The sequence below is a fragment of the Nannobrachium achirus genome (assembly GCF_963921795.1).
Source record: "Nannobrachium achirus genome assembly, chromosome: 17".
Classification (NCBI taxonomy): domain Eukaryota; kingdom Metazoa; phylum Chordata; class Actinopteri; order Myctophiformes; family Myctophidae; genus Nannobrachium; species Nannobrachium achirus.
In genome coordinates this window covers 3,260,061-3,275,533 of record NC_137824.1, presented here as the reverse complement: position 1 = coordinate 3,275,533, position 15,473 = coordinate 3,260,061, and the positions used below count along the sequence as shown (strand labels likewise).

The 15,473-nt window shown below is 41.9% G+C and overlaps 1 protein-coding gene across 6 annotated transcripts in view; it reads left to right on the top strand.

Moving 5' to 3' along the window:
• The window catches only part of LOC308301574 (catenin delta-1-like), a 40,709-nt gene that overhangs the window by 14,420 nt on the left and 10,816 nt on the right, over window positions 1-15,473 (top strand). For 5 of the 6 annotated variants that reach the window (XM_080745601.1, XM_080745600.1, XM_080745599.1 and 2 more), the window contains 12 exons: window positions 1,505-1,573; window positions 1,966-2,085; window positions 2,976-3,241; window positions 4,069-4,356; window positions 5,119-5,359; window positions 6,147-6,369; window positions 7,674-7,866; window positions 9,135-9,252; window positions 9,962-10,118; window positions 11,343-11,360; window positions 12,354-12,422; window positions 13,198-13,325. In XM_080745601.1, coding sequence (XP_080601727.1) covers window positions 1,972-2,085; window positions 2,976-3,241; window positions 4,069-4,356; window positions 5,119-5,359; window positions 6,147-6,369; window positions 7,674-7,866; window positions 9,135-9,252; window positions 9,962-10,118; window positions 11,343-11,360; window positions 12,354-12,422; window positions 13,198-13,325 — 1,815 coding nt within the window. In that variant the 5' untranslated portion in view covers window positions 1,505-1,573; window positions 1,966-1,971. The remainder of the gene's footprint in view (window positions 1-1,504; window positions 1,574-1,965; window positions 2,086-2,975; window positions 3,242-4,068; window positions 4,357-5,118; window positions 5,360-6,146; window positions 6,370-7,673; window positions 7,867-9,134; window positions 9,253-9,961; window positions 10,119-11,342; window positions 11,361-12,353; window positions 12,423-13,197; window positions 13,326-15,473) is intronic. The other variant, XM_080745598.1, reaches the window with a different exon arrangement.

Here is a 15,473-nt window from a genome sequence, read left to right as displayed (position 1 = left end):
CATGAGGGCACAAAGGAAATAAGCCTGTTTTCCTGTAAAACAAGAGTCCACAACCCCATTGTTACTGAATATAACGGCTTTAAATCTAAAGCAACTCTGCCCCCTTCTGGATGTAACATGCATTGCAGTGAGTCTCTATAGTCTAGTGTATGACTGGTATTATTGGCTTGATGGTGGAGCTCCTTTCCTGTGTCTCCATCTTCCTAAACCAGTCAATGAACTTAACTTAAAGCGATATTTCACTTTAAAAAAAAAGTTTGGTCATTTTATCGTCTAATCAGGCTTTTATGAGAACTGTCCAGCAGTTTTTAATTTGCTTCATTCAATATTTAGATATTTGATGTAAATGTTATCAGGCCCAGGGCCTCTCCCCATACTAGGGCATTAACGACTTGTGATTTTTGCAAGTCGACTCGACTTGCTTAAAAAGTTGAGTTGAAGTCGACTTTATCGTTTGATGATGTCATCACATCACACACAACCCCCCCAATTATTTTGGAGGGTCCCCAGGTGATTAACTTAATGTGAAACATTGTTTTCTCACTCAATTGTAAACAAACCAACATAAAGTTTAAGTATATAGAGGGTATCTGCACATTTCTAAAGTGACAATATTTAATACCTCTAAAATGACAAATTAAACATCGTCCAAATTGTCAAATATATGAGGCAGAAAGTTTTGTTTTTTCAATTTCGACTTTCTCTGGTGGGAGTCGACTTGTGTAATGAAGTCGACTCAGTTGAATTGTCAATTTTTCGTTAATGCCCTACCCCATACACACCCATTGTAACTTCAAACTCCCATTTTAACCATGATAGATTCATTTTTCAGTTACAGTGGGTGTCTATGGGGAGAGGCCCTGGGCCTGGAGGGCCTGATAACATTTACATCAAATATCTAAATATTGAATCAAGCAACTTAAAAACTGTTCAGGGTGTTCATAAAAGGCTGATTAGACGATAAAATGAAAGGCTGATTAGACGATAAAATGACAACATTTGTATGAACTATCCCCTTTTAAATGGATGTAGATCTGGATTCTCAAATGTATTTCAAGCTTGATTTTGTGTGTCTCAATGAGCTCTGTTCAACTGCAAATATCAAGTTCTTCATAACATAAATCCAATGATGGTGAATAATAGTCTCAAGAGAATCATGTGGAGTGTCAATGATTATCACTGACAGACCACAGAGGGAGTATCTAGTGAACAGGGATGAATGGCTGAATTCCAAAAAGTACTACTCACCCCTGTGTGACTCAGTAGCCGTGAATATGCAGGGTGGTTTGGTCAGTGCAGAATGTGCTTGAGCAGCAGTAATCCTATCTGAAGGGGGTTTTAAGAGAGATTGACCGAGCTGCTTGCTGGAATTGTAGGCAACCTCCCCTTCATTATATGCAAGGTTTAAGATGGTTGAATCTTACGTGAATGTGTATATAGACGTTATCGTCGTTAATGTTTAGGTTATTTCTTACGATAGTACTTTTCTCTCTACCCTTTTCAGAACGGGCGTCTAGGGGATGCGGACATAGAACGACTGAAATTAAGCGACGGTTACATAAACGGGACACAGGTGTGTATATGTGTGTGTTTAATCTCAATCTCACATGATGATAATAAAACGTCACTGTCGGACAGAAACCTCTATCGCCTTTTTTCGCAAAGCAAATCACTGCTTCATCATACAACGCCGCCGCACAAAAGTGCCGTCGCACAAAACAGCCGATGTACAAGCACATGTACATGTGCTCGTAGATCGTCTGTTTTCACTAGTTTAAATCATTTTAAAAATGATAAATACAAAACAAACGGTTTTGGACATACAAGGTTTCCACCCGACAACGATGAAAATGTAACATTTTCTTTATATTATCAAGTGAGTGTATTTGAGTCATGCACAAGTTCCTAGCATGATTGAACATAGTCACCTAATGGTGTGTGTGTGTGTGTGTGTGTGTGTCACAGTACAGGATGGTTGACCCCGCCCACGGCGCTCTGGATGAGAGTTACACCCCAGAGGACGACTCCCAGGAAGCGCATTCAGTCTTCTCTGATGAGGGAACCACAAGACGGCAAGACAATGGGGTAGGGAGACCAAGAAGTGCACGCACACTCACAGCTAGAGCGGTCACAATTATGACATAATCGTCTAATCTCAATTATTTGAGGTAATCACAATTATTTTGCATAATCGCCATAATGGTTTCCACGTCGAGAAATGTTAATATAGTTACAAACACTTTCAAAAAGTATGCGACGCGTTGTGAGCTTGTAGATCGGCTATTTCCACTATCAATGTTCTTTTTAAAGTATAAAATTGTCAAATATGTCAGTAATTTCTTCGTATATTTAAGTTATGCGTCATGATTACAATGTGCAGAAATGTAATTGTCAACGACAAATACACAATTAAATCGTTAATCGCAATTATTTGAGTGACAATTAAAGCTCCGTACACACCAGGGGCGAATTAGCAAATTGGCGTATAATTTGCTTTTTAAAAAAAACCTTATAAAGTCAATGGAAGCATCCACACCAAACGCAAATTTCGAAAAAGTGAAAAGGCGTCTGTTTTTTTTATTCGCCCTTGTGTTGAATTTAGCGAACATTTGCTGGTGAACTCCTCTCTCTCTGTATCAAAGTAAGCTCACTCTATCCTATTTAAAGAGAGAGAGAGCATGGTCGAGGGACCTTTGCATTGAGGCAGAGGGGAACAGTTATACGCATATTCGCGTCGCTTTTTGGTGTGTATGGAAAAAGGCGTATCGCTAATACTTAGCCTTTTTGGTTCGCTTATTCGCGATGCTTCGCTAGTTCGCTGGTGTGTACGGACCTTATTCGTCATGTAAAATGTCATAATCGTGACAGCCCTACTAAAAATACATTTTTTCTCTTGGTATGCCTGTATCTTTGTCTATTATTGTCTTTGTACCAAACCATACCATCATAACAATTTAAACTTTTGTTTTTTGCAGATGATGAAGCCTGTAGCCTCACGCACAGTCATGCCCCCTGACTCCATGTCCATGGACGGGGGCCTCTTGGTCCCGGGCATGGGCGGCTACAGTGCCACGCTGGACCGCACTTATCGGCAGCCCGGAGGAGGAGACTACCCCACAGCAACGGTCCCCAGGAACTACCACTACGCCCCATCGGGGGGCTACGACGACTACAGGCCAGGGCCCCCGTCGGAGACCTACGCCAGCCTGAGCAGAGGCACACGAATGGACGACCGCTACAGGTAACGGGCATGCATGGGGCTGGACGCACTGTGTCCTGACCACAATTAATAACCCATTTAGGCCTAGAATTATTGAATGCTTTAACCAGTGAAAAATAGCAGATATACAAGCTCACAGCGCGGCACCGAGTGCCGCGCTGCGAGCTTGTAGATCTGCTATTTTTGGAAAAAGTCGTGAAAATGTCAGCATCCCTGTGTTGGCTGATCTGAGTGAACGGGTGGGGCTGTAGGGGTTGATCAGGTTTTGGAGGTATAGCCATACCTTTACTGGCAACGGGACCTTAGGTTAGTGGTCAATAAAAGCCATCAACCCATGTCCACTTAAATTGTACCATCTAACATCGTCCCTTGTTTATCCGTTATTTATGTATTCCAGTGTTGTTTTTGACAACAAATTTTAATTTAGTTTTAGTCATAGTCTTTTGAATAAAATGTCATTTAGTTTTAGTCACTTGAAAAGTGTTAGTTTTAGTCTAATTTTAGTCGACAAAATATCTTTTAGGTGACTAAATCTACAGTTGATTTAGTCAACTAAAATGTATTTTGGCAGGCCTTGATGGCATCGTAATGATTTTACACTTGAGAGCAACCAAACATAAAATGACTCTCTTTTCTCCCTAACGTTTTAGTCTAGTTTTTATTTTGTTGACGAAATTGTCAATATGTTTAGTCTTGGTTTTAGTCATCACAGCTTAGTTTAGTCATCACAGCTTAGTTTTTATTTCATTTTCGTCAGGGGAAAAAATGCAGTCGACAAACATTTTTCGCCATAGTTTTAGTCGACGAAATCAACACTGATGTATTCATCCTTTCTTTGACTTCAACAGGCAGGTGGATGGCTACAGGACCCTGGACTCTGGCTACCGGGCCCCCAGCCGCCAGCAGATCGACCCCTATGCAGCCCAGCCCCAGGTGGGCCGGGGGATGCGGGCCATGGGCTCGGCCATGGAGATGCGATACGGTCACGGGCACTACGGCATGGAGGACGACCAGCGCAGCCTGGGCTACGACGACATCGACTACGGCATGGGGCCTCCGCCCATGCACCCTGGGGGCTACGGGACCATGCCCCGCCTCGGCCCTGGCCCCGGGGGAATGGACAGACGCAGACTTCGGTATGACTGGATATACTGCTTTGTCATCATCATACAAACTTTGTTTTAATGTTGCTTACTGAGTCGTCATCTGTGGCATGCAGATGATCATGAGCACTATAATAAAAGCAGGGGCAGATCAATGCTTGAAAATAGATTACAATATGTAAACTTCTGTAATTGCAGTCTGATTATATTGCTGGACAACATATGACTATTTAGAGCAGAGGTCTTCAACAGGGGGTCCGGGACCCCTAGGGGGTCCTCAGAGTTACTACAGGGGGTCCTCCAAATCTTTGTGTGATAGGAACTTTTTTGTCCTCCTTTTTCATGTTGACTACTTGAACCCTAGCGTCCATATTCTGAGAACTTTAGCCAAAAATGGCAGATCTACAAGCTCACAACGCCTTGCGCTGCGAGGCGAGGCGTTGTGAGCTTGTGGATCGGCTATTTTTAAATATCTGAAAACACAAATTGACACAAATCCAAAATACACTGACGATTGTGCTGTCAAACAATTAAACTATATGGAATCTATGAAAAGGTTGTGCCCCCACAACCTTTTTTCCCTGCTTCATCTCTCCTTCAACTAAGGGGTCCTTGGTCTGAAAACGTTGAAGACCCCTGATTTAGAGTGCAATATGAATTGGTCTATTACCTGCCCTAGATCCCGCATTTCAGCTTGGGCTATGATGACACACGTGCATTCATAACTGCATAATCTAAACCAAGTTCATACTTGAATGCAACAAATGTTGATGTTCGTTCATCCTCCATTTTAAGGAGCTGTGAAGACACTTTGGATGGTGACATGGGAGGAGCGGATCCGTACACATGGGGTGTGCCCATGACGATGGACCGGGGAAGTATGGCCTCGTTGGACAGCACGCTAAGGAAGGGTCCTCCCCAATCCTGGAGACAGCCGGAGTTGCCGGAGGTGATCGCCATGTTGAACTACCGTCTGGACCCTGTCAAGACCAACGCGGCTGCCTTCCTGCAGCATCTCACCTTCAAAAACGACAAGGTATACCAAAAATCGTTTTTTTATCAAATTTTAATGGATCCAGAAAGGCAGCCACCGCCTACAAGATTGTAAAGAATAGTTCCACATTCTCAGTTATTCTCTCAGTATATAATTGCTGCCTTGTAGGAGTCATTGAGCAAAAGGTGTATTCATATAAAGGAGTGCGAGCTTGCAAACGGTTAAAGAAATCCTGTTAACCCATTTAGGCCTAGAATTATTGAATGCTTTAACCAGTGAAAAATAGCAGATATACAAGCGCGGCACCGAGTGCCGTGCTGCGAGCTTGTAGATCTGCTATTTTTTGAAAAAGTCGTGAAAATGTGTGCAAATCTTTGAATATATGTATTTTTAAAGCGAATGTTTGTAACTAAAATTTTGCTTCTGGGGGGTCCCTGGAAATAAATATGTTGAATGGGGGTCCGTGGCCAAATAAATATCATTTTGGGGGTCCTTCACATGAAAAAGTCTGACATAGTAGTCTCTCAAGAACAGACTAACTGAGCTCCAGTGAAGTGAAAAGGACCTTTTCTTTGACGACGGCTAGCCAGATTACTGACATAGAAACACAGGTTTTTTTTAAAAAAAACTTCAAAAGACACTTATAGAATCGGGTCCAAATTCAAATTTTCAGGATTTTTCAAAAATAGCAGATCTACAAGCTCGTAGCGCGGCACTCGGTGCCGCGCTGTGAGCTTGTATATCTGCTGTTTTTCAATAGTTAAAAGTGTAAAAGAATGATGCACAATAATGTGTACCCGTTCTTAAACTGAAGTGTGTGGTTCTTCAGGTGAAGTCGGAGGTTCGTCGCCTGAAGGGCATCCCAGCCTTGGTCTCCATGTTGGACCACCCCAAGAAGGAGGTCCACCACTCAGCCTGCGGAGCCCTGAAGAACATCTCCTACGGTCGAGACCAGGACAACAAGATCGCCATCAAGAACTGTGACGGAGTGCCAGCCCTGGTCAGGTTACTGAGGAAAACCCGTGACCAGGACCTCACCGATACCATCACAGGTAATGCTGTTCACATTAAGGCTTGGTCCTGTCTGTTTTTATGAGTTGTAATATGATTTTAAATGGCTAGTTTAAATATCGCTTAGTTTATAACTGTACACACACACAGCCTATACCACTCTAGCTTGTACCCACATAAATGTAATGACTGAATTTTACTTTATGCGCGCCATGTTGCAAACCGAAAATAGACTATCTACAAAATGTATACACCTATTAACTCATCTGTAGCCTATCCCGAAGATCACCAGGATATTAAAAGTAATTTAGCCTTGCCTATCCTAAATATCACCGGGTTGCATAATGTAAATACATTCTCATGAACAGTAATGGCCGTGGTTTGTTTATACTGCCGATTTTCCATAGAAACCTCAAGAAAGAAGCCTCATCTCAAAATAAGACATTTTGATCATTGATCATTTTGATGAAGGCTGGGATTTTTCACGGCAAAATCGCTCTCCAATATTGGCACACAGCTCTGGGCGGCCATTACGGCGACTTTCTAAACTCCACCAGGGTTGAGACGGGAAAAGTAAAACCGGATTGTTGCTGGTGTCGTCACAGATTTTCATCACAGATTTTCGTCACGGATCTTCAAAATAAGAGCAACCACCTATGGGAGAAAATCACGGCACCAGCACCCCCTTCTGCCCAAAAGAAGAAGGGAATAAATGGGTTAAGTCACTTGGATTGGAAGCAACCACCAGTGTAAACTTTAAAGGAATGCGACCCCAAATCAATCAACTCGAGGCTTATGTTTCTTGGTTGCGTTCTTGCATATTGAACTAGAAATGTTCTGAATTCTTCCCTCGTTGACTCAGTCAACAGTTGAAGGAGCTATAACAAATTGACAGGCCTCAACTTAGGTGAGCACAAATGAAATGCAGATGTTGAGCAAATAAAATTACATATTAATTCTTTGAGCTTTTCAGGGGAAGAGACATTACATTATATATCTAAACATGGACATACAGTTCACACTGTCAGTAACTTTGTTACAGTATATTGTCATTGTCGGGTGGAAACCTTGTATGTCCAAAACCATTTGTTTTGTATTTATCACTTTTAAAATGATTTAAACTAGTGAAAACAGCGATCTACACACACGTTGTGTGCTTGTAAATCTGCTGTTTTCACTACTTTTGTGCGACGGCCTTGTCTGATGAAGCAGGGCTTCCCGAAAAAAACAATTAATTTGAAACTTGGAGATACGAGGTTTCTGCCTGACAGTGACGATATCTTATATCTTATCGCATAATTAACATTGTGATAAAACAAAACGTACTTATTCAACCCTTTTTCAGGCACACTGTGGAACCTGTCCTCGCACGACTCGGTCAAGATGGAGATTGTGGACCACGCTCTGCACGCCCTGTCTGACGAGGTCATGGTGCCCCACTCTGGCTGGGAGCGAGGCAGCGACGGAGGAGAGGAGAGCTGCAAACCACGCCACCTGGAGTGGGAGACCGCCCTCACCAACACTGCTGGCTGCCTTAGGTACACCAGATGATTAACTTAATGTGCAACATTGTTTTCTCGCTCAACACTAAACAAACCAACATAAAGTTGAAGTGTATAGAGGGGCATCTGCACATTTCTTAAATTTCTTAAGTGTCAATTTAAGGACTTTTTAATACCTCTAAAATGACAAATTAAACATTGGCCAAATTGTCAAACATTAGAGGCAGACATTGCGAGGCGTTGTGAGCATGTAGATCGGCTATTTTCACAATAGAACCGTGTTATACAAAATGTAATACCTCAACTCTTAGTGCTCGTAGGGTGGGGGGGTCCGCAGTTAAAACATTTTCATAATTTTAAAATCAATTTACACTGTAAAATCCTCAGTATTTGTTTAACTCAGAGGTCCATTTGTTTTTTGGTACACTTGATTTGCAGACCCATAAGGGTCCAGTCGGTTCCTAAACATGACCCCCGGCTGGACACGTTGAGAACTAGTTTTTCTGTCTGTCCCCTCAATCACAATGACATTACCAAACAGAGCCACCTCTAGCCAAATAGCCAAATCTACAGAGCGGCAATCATAACGGCGGCAACAATACAGGAAATTGTATCATAGTTGATAATCACTGCATGCAATATACTGTATGTATAGGAGGGTATGCGCGTGACATCACTGTTGCTAGAAGTTATGTGCTACTGAGTGGCAAAAAAAACTAATTTCTGCCATTGACAGCCCATACATCGAAACAGAAAAGTTTCGATGTATTAAACAAAGTTAAACTCACCAACATTGCGGCTGTACTGAAAGCTTGAATTAACCTCTTTCTATCTGCAAAGTTTTTGTTTCATAAAAATCCACCATAGACATGTTATGAGCTACTTTCTGTCAAGACATTCTGTGCAAGGGATTATTTATATAGGGAGTGTCAGAGTTTGAAAGCACTCGTTTTCAACAACACAACATCCTGATGCGTCCTGCATTATTTGCAATTTAGAAACGGGTGGTATGCAGGACCGTTGAGTGATTTGCAACTAGCACTTCAAAACTCCAATGCTCCATGCTGCTCAATGTTTTGCCACTGGGGGCGGGTCCCAGTGGACGTGTATATACCCTCTATTGTAGACTGTCACCACTAGTTGACATGCCCACATGCGGCTCGTTTGTAAACCGATGCGTCCAGATTTTTACAGTGGGATTTATGTGGCTTCATTAACACACCCAGTAACTGATCAATTGCTAAAGACGGGACAGGGAGGCCACAAGTTCAGTTTTTAAGTTTTCTCTCCTTTCCCTCCAATAGGAATGTTAGTTCAGAAAGGAGCGAGGCCAGGCGGAAGCTGAGGGAATGCACAGGATTGGTCGACTCGCTCATGTACATTGTCCAATCACAGATCAACCGCAAAGATGTAGATAACAAGGTAAATGTTCATTTGATAACGTCTTAAGACAGCTTTTAACCATTTAGGCCTGGGAATATTGAATGCTTTAACTATTGAAAAATAGCAGATATACAAGCCCACAGCGCGGCACAGAGTGCCGTGCTGCGAGCTTGTAGATCTGCTATGTTTGAAAAAGTCGTGAAAATGTGTGCAAATCTTTGAATATATGTATTTTCAAAGCGAATGTTTGTAACTCAAATTTTGCTTCTGGGTGGTCCCTGGAACTAAATGTTTTGAGATGGGGGTCCATGGCCAAATACATATCATTTTGGGGGTCCTTCACATGAAAAAGTTTGAGAACCACTGACATAGTCTCTCAAGAACAGACTAACTGAGCTCCAGTTAAGTGAAAAGGACCCTTTCTTTGACGATGGCTAGCCAGATTGCTGACATATACGTTTTTCAAAAAACCTTGAAGGATTCAAAAGACACTTATAGAATCGGATCAAAATTCTAGTTTTCACGATTTCTCAAAAATAGCAGATCTACAAGCTCGCAGCGCGGCACTCGGTGCCGCGCTGTGAGCTTGTATATCTGCTATTTTTCAATGGTTAAAGCATAAAATAATGATACACAATAATGTGTACCCGTTCTAAATTAAGACAGCTTTTTACATTGTGAAATGTGTTTCATGTGAGACTGACGGTACGCCTTTTTGTCTTCTCTTTACGTTCATCCCTCCCTTCAGCTGGTGGAGAACAGCGTATGCTTGTTAAGAAATCTGTCCTATCAGGTTCATCGCGAGGTCCCGGGCTGCGACCGCTACGCTGAGACCACGCCCGTCAGCCAAGGCTCCGCCCCAGGGTCCAACAAGGGAGGCTGCTTCGGCTCCCGAAAGGGCAAAGGTTCGTCTTTAATCTGTCAATTAGAGTTAAAAAGGTCACTGGATTTCAGTTTTTCTTCCCTCTTCTCAGAGGTTTGCTGGTGTGTTGAGGCTAGGGCATTCACGAATAGTGATTTTTTTTTTTAGTATTCTAATTATTCGACCTCAAAGTATTCGAATAGTTGAATATCCGACAGGACTTGCCAAACTGTCAAATATTAAGTAAGCAAGAGGCGAACATTGTGAAAATAGCAGATCTACATGCTCACAACTAGGGATGGAGCCCTAAACAAGGGTAGCTCGAAAACCCGATAACAGATTTATTGAGTACCCGGTATCGATAAGCATTGGGCTTATCAAGCTTGTTATCGAGCATAGCAGCCCATGACGTCATGTTTAAACAATCAACACAAGAGGCGATTAAGAAATTATTACAGTACTATTCATAATATAAAGCCATTTAACACTTATTGCACACTAATGAATGATTGTTTTAAAGATATTTAGTGATATTTGTCGCAACAAGTGGTTAAACACACACAAAAAAAAATCCAGTTCTGTTCTGAATTTGTCGTCTCATATCTTTCCACAAAATATTAGAAAATGCTCAATAGCGAGCGCGATAAAAGCCCGGCTCAATAAGCAGGATCAATAAGGTGCTCATTATCAATAAAAACTAACAAGCTCAATCCCTACTCACAACGCGTTGCGAGGCGTTATGAGCTAAAAATCAGCTATTTTCACAATATTTATCTGCGGAACCGAGTCACATTAAATGTAATACCTACAATTCCAAGTGCTTGTCAGGGTGGGGGTCCCCAGTTCAAATATGTTTATTTTAGGGGTCACGGCCTAAAAAGGTTTGAGAACCCCTGGTATAGAGCATTAACAAATTCATCCACCAGGGGCATTGACAACTCATTCTTATGACCTCCTATCTAGCCAAGCATTATATACTATATATATATATATATATATATTTTTTTAAAGAGAAAACAATAAAAAATAAAATAAGCGAATATTCTACTTCGGAGAACAACGTCGAATAGTGACTTTGATATTCTAATATTCTAATATTTGGTGAATGCCCTAGTTGAGGCTTGTTGGTGGCTTGTTGGTGGAAGGAGCCCCTATTGCTGTTTTTCATTCTCTACCACCCTTTCCTTTTCCCCTCTCTCTCTCCTCCCTTCTCTTTCTGTCTCCTTTTTGATCCCTCCCCAATTCTGTCTCTCCACTGTGTTTCTAGATGAGTGGTTTTCAAAAGGTAAGCGTCTCTGATTGGTGTTAATTTCACCCTCAGTTTGTGCATCTTTTGCACGTTGCCCATTGGTTACTCACCATCTGGTATGACCAACTAGTCCAGTGTTTCCCAACCACTGTGCATGGGGACCTTTGGTGTGCCCCTGAGAAGGGTCAAGTGTGCCCCTTGAAACTGCTTGAAAGCCAGTATTGTATTTATCATTTTAAAAATTATTTAAACTAGTGAAAACAACAAACTAGTGAAAACAGCCGATCTACAAGCACACAACGCCTCGCACCGCGAGGCGTTGTGTGCTTGTAGATCTGCTGTTTTCACTACTCTTGTGCCACAGCCTCGTATGATGAAGCAGGGCTTTACTTTGCGAAGAAACGTACAAATTTGAAACTTGGAGATACGAGGTTTCTTCCCGACAGTGACGATATTTACACCCCCGTATTATGTTGGTGTGCCCAATGGATTCTTGCGACATGAAAAGTGTGCCCATGCAGAAAAAAGCTTGAGAAACACTGAACTAGTCCACTAACATCGAATAACAACTTCACTGTGAAAACGTGGATGTTCAAGCCTGTCTCATACCACATCACTTCAAACGTATGGACTTTGTCGTTGTAAAACTGCATGGTCAAACCTTCCTGCTGATGGCATGGTCCCATTTCACACATTTCATCTTAACGATTTTGACATTCTACCAAGACAGAGAACGGAGGAGGTTGGAATGCACTCCCAAGCCAATGTTGTCTAAACCAGTGTTTCTCAACCACTGTGCCTGGGGACCTTTGGTGTGCCCCTGAGAAGGGTCAAGTGTGCCCCTAGAAACTGCTTGAAAGCCAGTATTGAATTTATAATTTTTTGCATTTATAGTGTGCCCATATTCTTGGGACATGAAAAGTGTGCCCATGCAGAAAAAAGGTTGAGAAACACTGGTGTAACCTATATATTGTTTAGTGTTGTATCTAGTATTCAGCTTTCTCTTTCTTCAACTCTTTCCGCGCACAGGAAAGAAGGATGGGGACGACGGGAGTGCAGACCTGGTTGACATTCCCAAAAGGACGACCCCTGCCAAAGGTATGCATGGCTCACTTTGAATTTAAAGCCATCATTCACTACTCTGTACACGTCCTCTTTAATTACATCCAACCATTCAGATGGCTTTAATCCCTGAATTCCCTTCACTAAATGAAGACTAACAGCTGTTTGTTTGGAGGGAAACATAGGCACAGAATTCATTTTATTTGTATATCCACGAGGCGGGATCTTGTTATAAGATCGGTTCTGTCTTTGTGTATGCAGCTAATCTTGCAACTATTAGGCAATCGGCATAACTACTTATGATATGATATGATATAGTATTTTATTGTCAGTTCACACTGAAATTTGTCTTGCGACACAGCAGCCATGTATGCGAAACATATATACAAACATTTGACACAAGGGCACAAAAAACAAGACATGTTTACATACATAAGGATAATACAGACAAGAGCAATGTCCACCGCCAAGCCTACATATGGCCAAACTCCTGATTAAGCCTTGAAGGCGACTGATGGACAAAGGGCCTTTTTAGTCTGACCTTATTGTATTCTGGAACACCGTATCTCCTTCCTGAAGGCAGCAACCTATATTCTCTATGCAACACATGGCTACTGTTAGAGGTAATATTTCTTACCAACCTTATTCATGCAGGCCAAGGGAATATATAACTAGTTTTATACATTTTGTCTACTAATGACAGTCTCCGATAACTTGGGTTGAGTTGGGGCCGGTCGTAGAGAAAGACTCTTCTCTGGGGCATTGAAACAAACCGTTGCTCAGACCAGTATTCCTTTGTGTTCTCTGCCAGGCTATGAGCTGCTGTTTCAGCCAGAGGTGGTGCGTGTGTACACGTCCCTGCTCAGAGAGAGCCAGAACCCCTCAGTGCTGGAGGCTGCTGCTGGAGCCATCCAGAACCTGTGTGCTGGAAGATGGACTGTAAGTCATACGCTTAAAACTCATCGACGGCTGTCACGATTATGACTTTTTACATAATGATTAATTGTCACTCAAATAATTGCGATCAACGATTTAATTGTGTATTTGTCGTTGACAATTACATTTCTGTTTGGCTTTTAGGCTTTGAAGTTGCACATGGCAATCATGACACATAACTTAAATATACAAAGAAATTACTGACATATTTGACAAATTTATACTTAAAAAAGAACATTGATAGCGGAAATAGCCGATCTACAAGCTCACAACATGCGTTGTGAGCAGGCCTAGAATTTCGTCATTTTAGGGGCAAGGCCAGTTGGCCTTTAGTGTTGTCAAATTTTTGAGGGCACAAAGGCCAAGTGCCAGGGCAAGAAGGCCATCAATTAAAACAGTGATTTTAAGTCCACGCCTCGACAGTCATAATTAATTTTGCTTAAAGATTAAGTACAAACAAAAACTGTTGACATTTTAGACTAGTTTTAGTCATCATGACAATTATTTTACCCCTTTATTTACCCCTTAATTGGACAAAGATTGCCATGTAATCATAATTATTTCACACAACATTTCCTCTCATCCTTTTGATGAAAAAAACTATTTTAGGAATACAGTACAAGAGAACACAGAACACCTGTCCTGGTTATATAACCAATGTCTATTCAACCAACTGATCTCAGTACATTACAGTAGTACATTACATACAGTACAGTACAGTAAGACAATACCAGCTAGTAGACAATGTCCAGTTCATCCAACTGAACCCACAACCCAGTAGCCACAGCCTAACATTACTAAACAACACCTGCAGAAGTTGCAGAACCACCAGTCCAGTAGCCTATAGGTAAATAAGCATGTACACCACACACACACACACACACACACACACACACACACACACACACACACACACACACACCCGCGCGTGCACGTGCATACACGTGAGCGTCGCACGCAAACAAGGGGGCTAGTCGTTTGAGTTTGTGTTTGTTGTTGCTACACGCTAGGCTAACAGTAGACCAACATGGATTTAACATTTTTGTATGGATTCTTTTTTTTGGCCTAATGCTAGAGTTCAGGTACGTGTACACAGCCGTTCACTCACATTCTCTCTGTCTCCACACATCTGCGCGGGGGGATTATTTCCATCAGCTGGTTCCCTGTTCTAGCCTATATATATATTCCTTTATTTTGTCGCGTGTTGGACGTATGGCTTGATAACGTTGGAACATGTTGCAAACATCCTCCATGCCTCTGTGACAGATAAACATCGTCGCTTAGTAGTTTTGTAACTTTTACTGCTGTGTCCATTCAACTCTCTCTCCCTCTCTCTCTCTCTCTCTCTCTCTCTCTCTCTCTCTCTCTCTCTCTCTCTCTCTCTCTCTCTCTGCGTGTGTGCGTGCGCTCTGCCACTGGAGATGGGATTTATGGCTCTTTGAAGTGAGCCGGATCTCTAGGATCCGTTCATTTCAAAGAGCCGTTCAAAAGACTGGCTCATTCTAGTCACTAGTTGTAGTTACTTTGTAGATTTTGATTATAATTATCACTTCAACCCTATATACATTTATTTCGGACATAATAGGTACATAGGCCTACCTGCCATTTGAAAATAGCCGATCTACAAGCTGTGAGCTTGTAGATCTGCTATTTTCAAATGTTTTTTCCCCCTACATTTTATTCATTGGAAAAATTGTGAAATGGGACATTTTGCATAATAAGTACTTTCTACTTTAACTACATTTTGATACCAATACTTTGATATTTTTAATCAAGTAGTCTACATTTTTTATTCCAAACTTCAACTTGTGGCAGAGTATTTCTACATTATTGTACTTTTCCCACCACTGTTGTTCATTAAAGGAACGGCTCCCTATACTGCGATTGCGAACCGGATCCCATCGTTCATATCAAAGAGCCGTTCAAAAGACTCGATTCGTTCGCGAACGTCCCGCCTCTATCTGCCACTGCATGTCAGAAAGCAGCAGGTGTTTGACCGTAATGCGCATCGCAGGACATATTTCGTACTCTCTTTGTTCGTGAACTAAAATGAAGACAGATTTTAGCCCAGTCTTTATTTTGTAGTTAGGGTTACATTTTCGTCTCCTCTTTATTCCTCAATGAAATTGTGAACTGCTGTGGGCGCTGGGC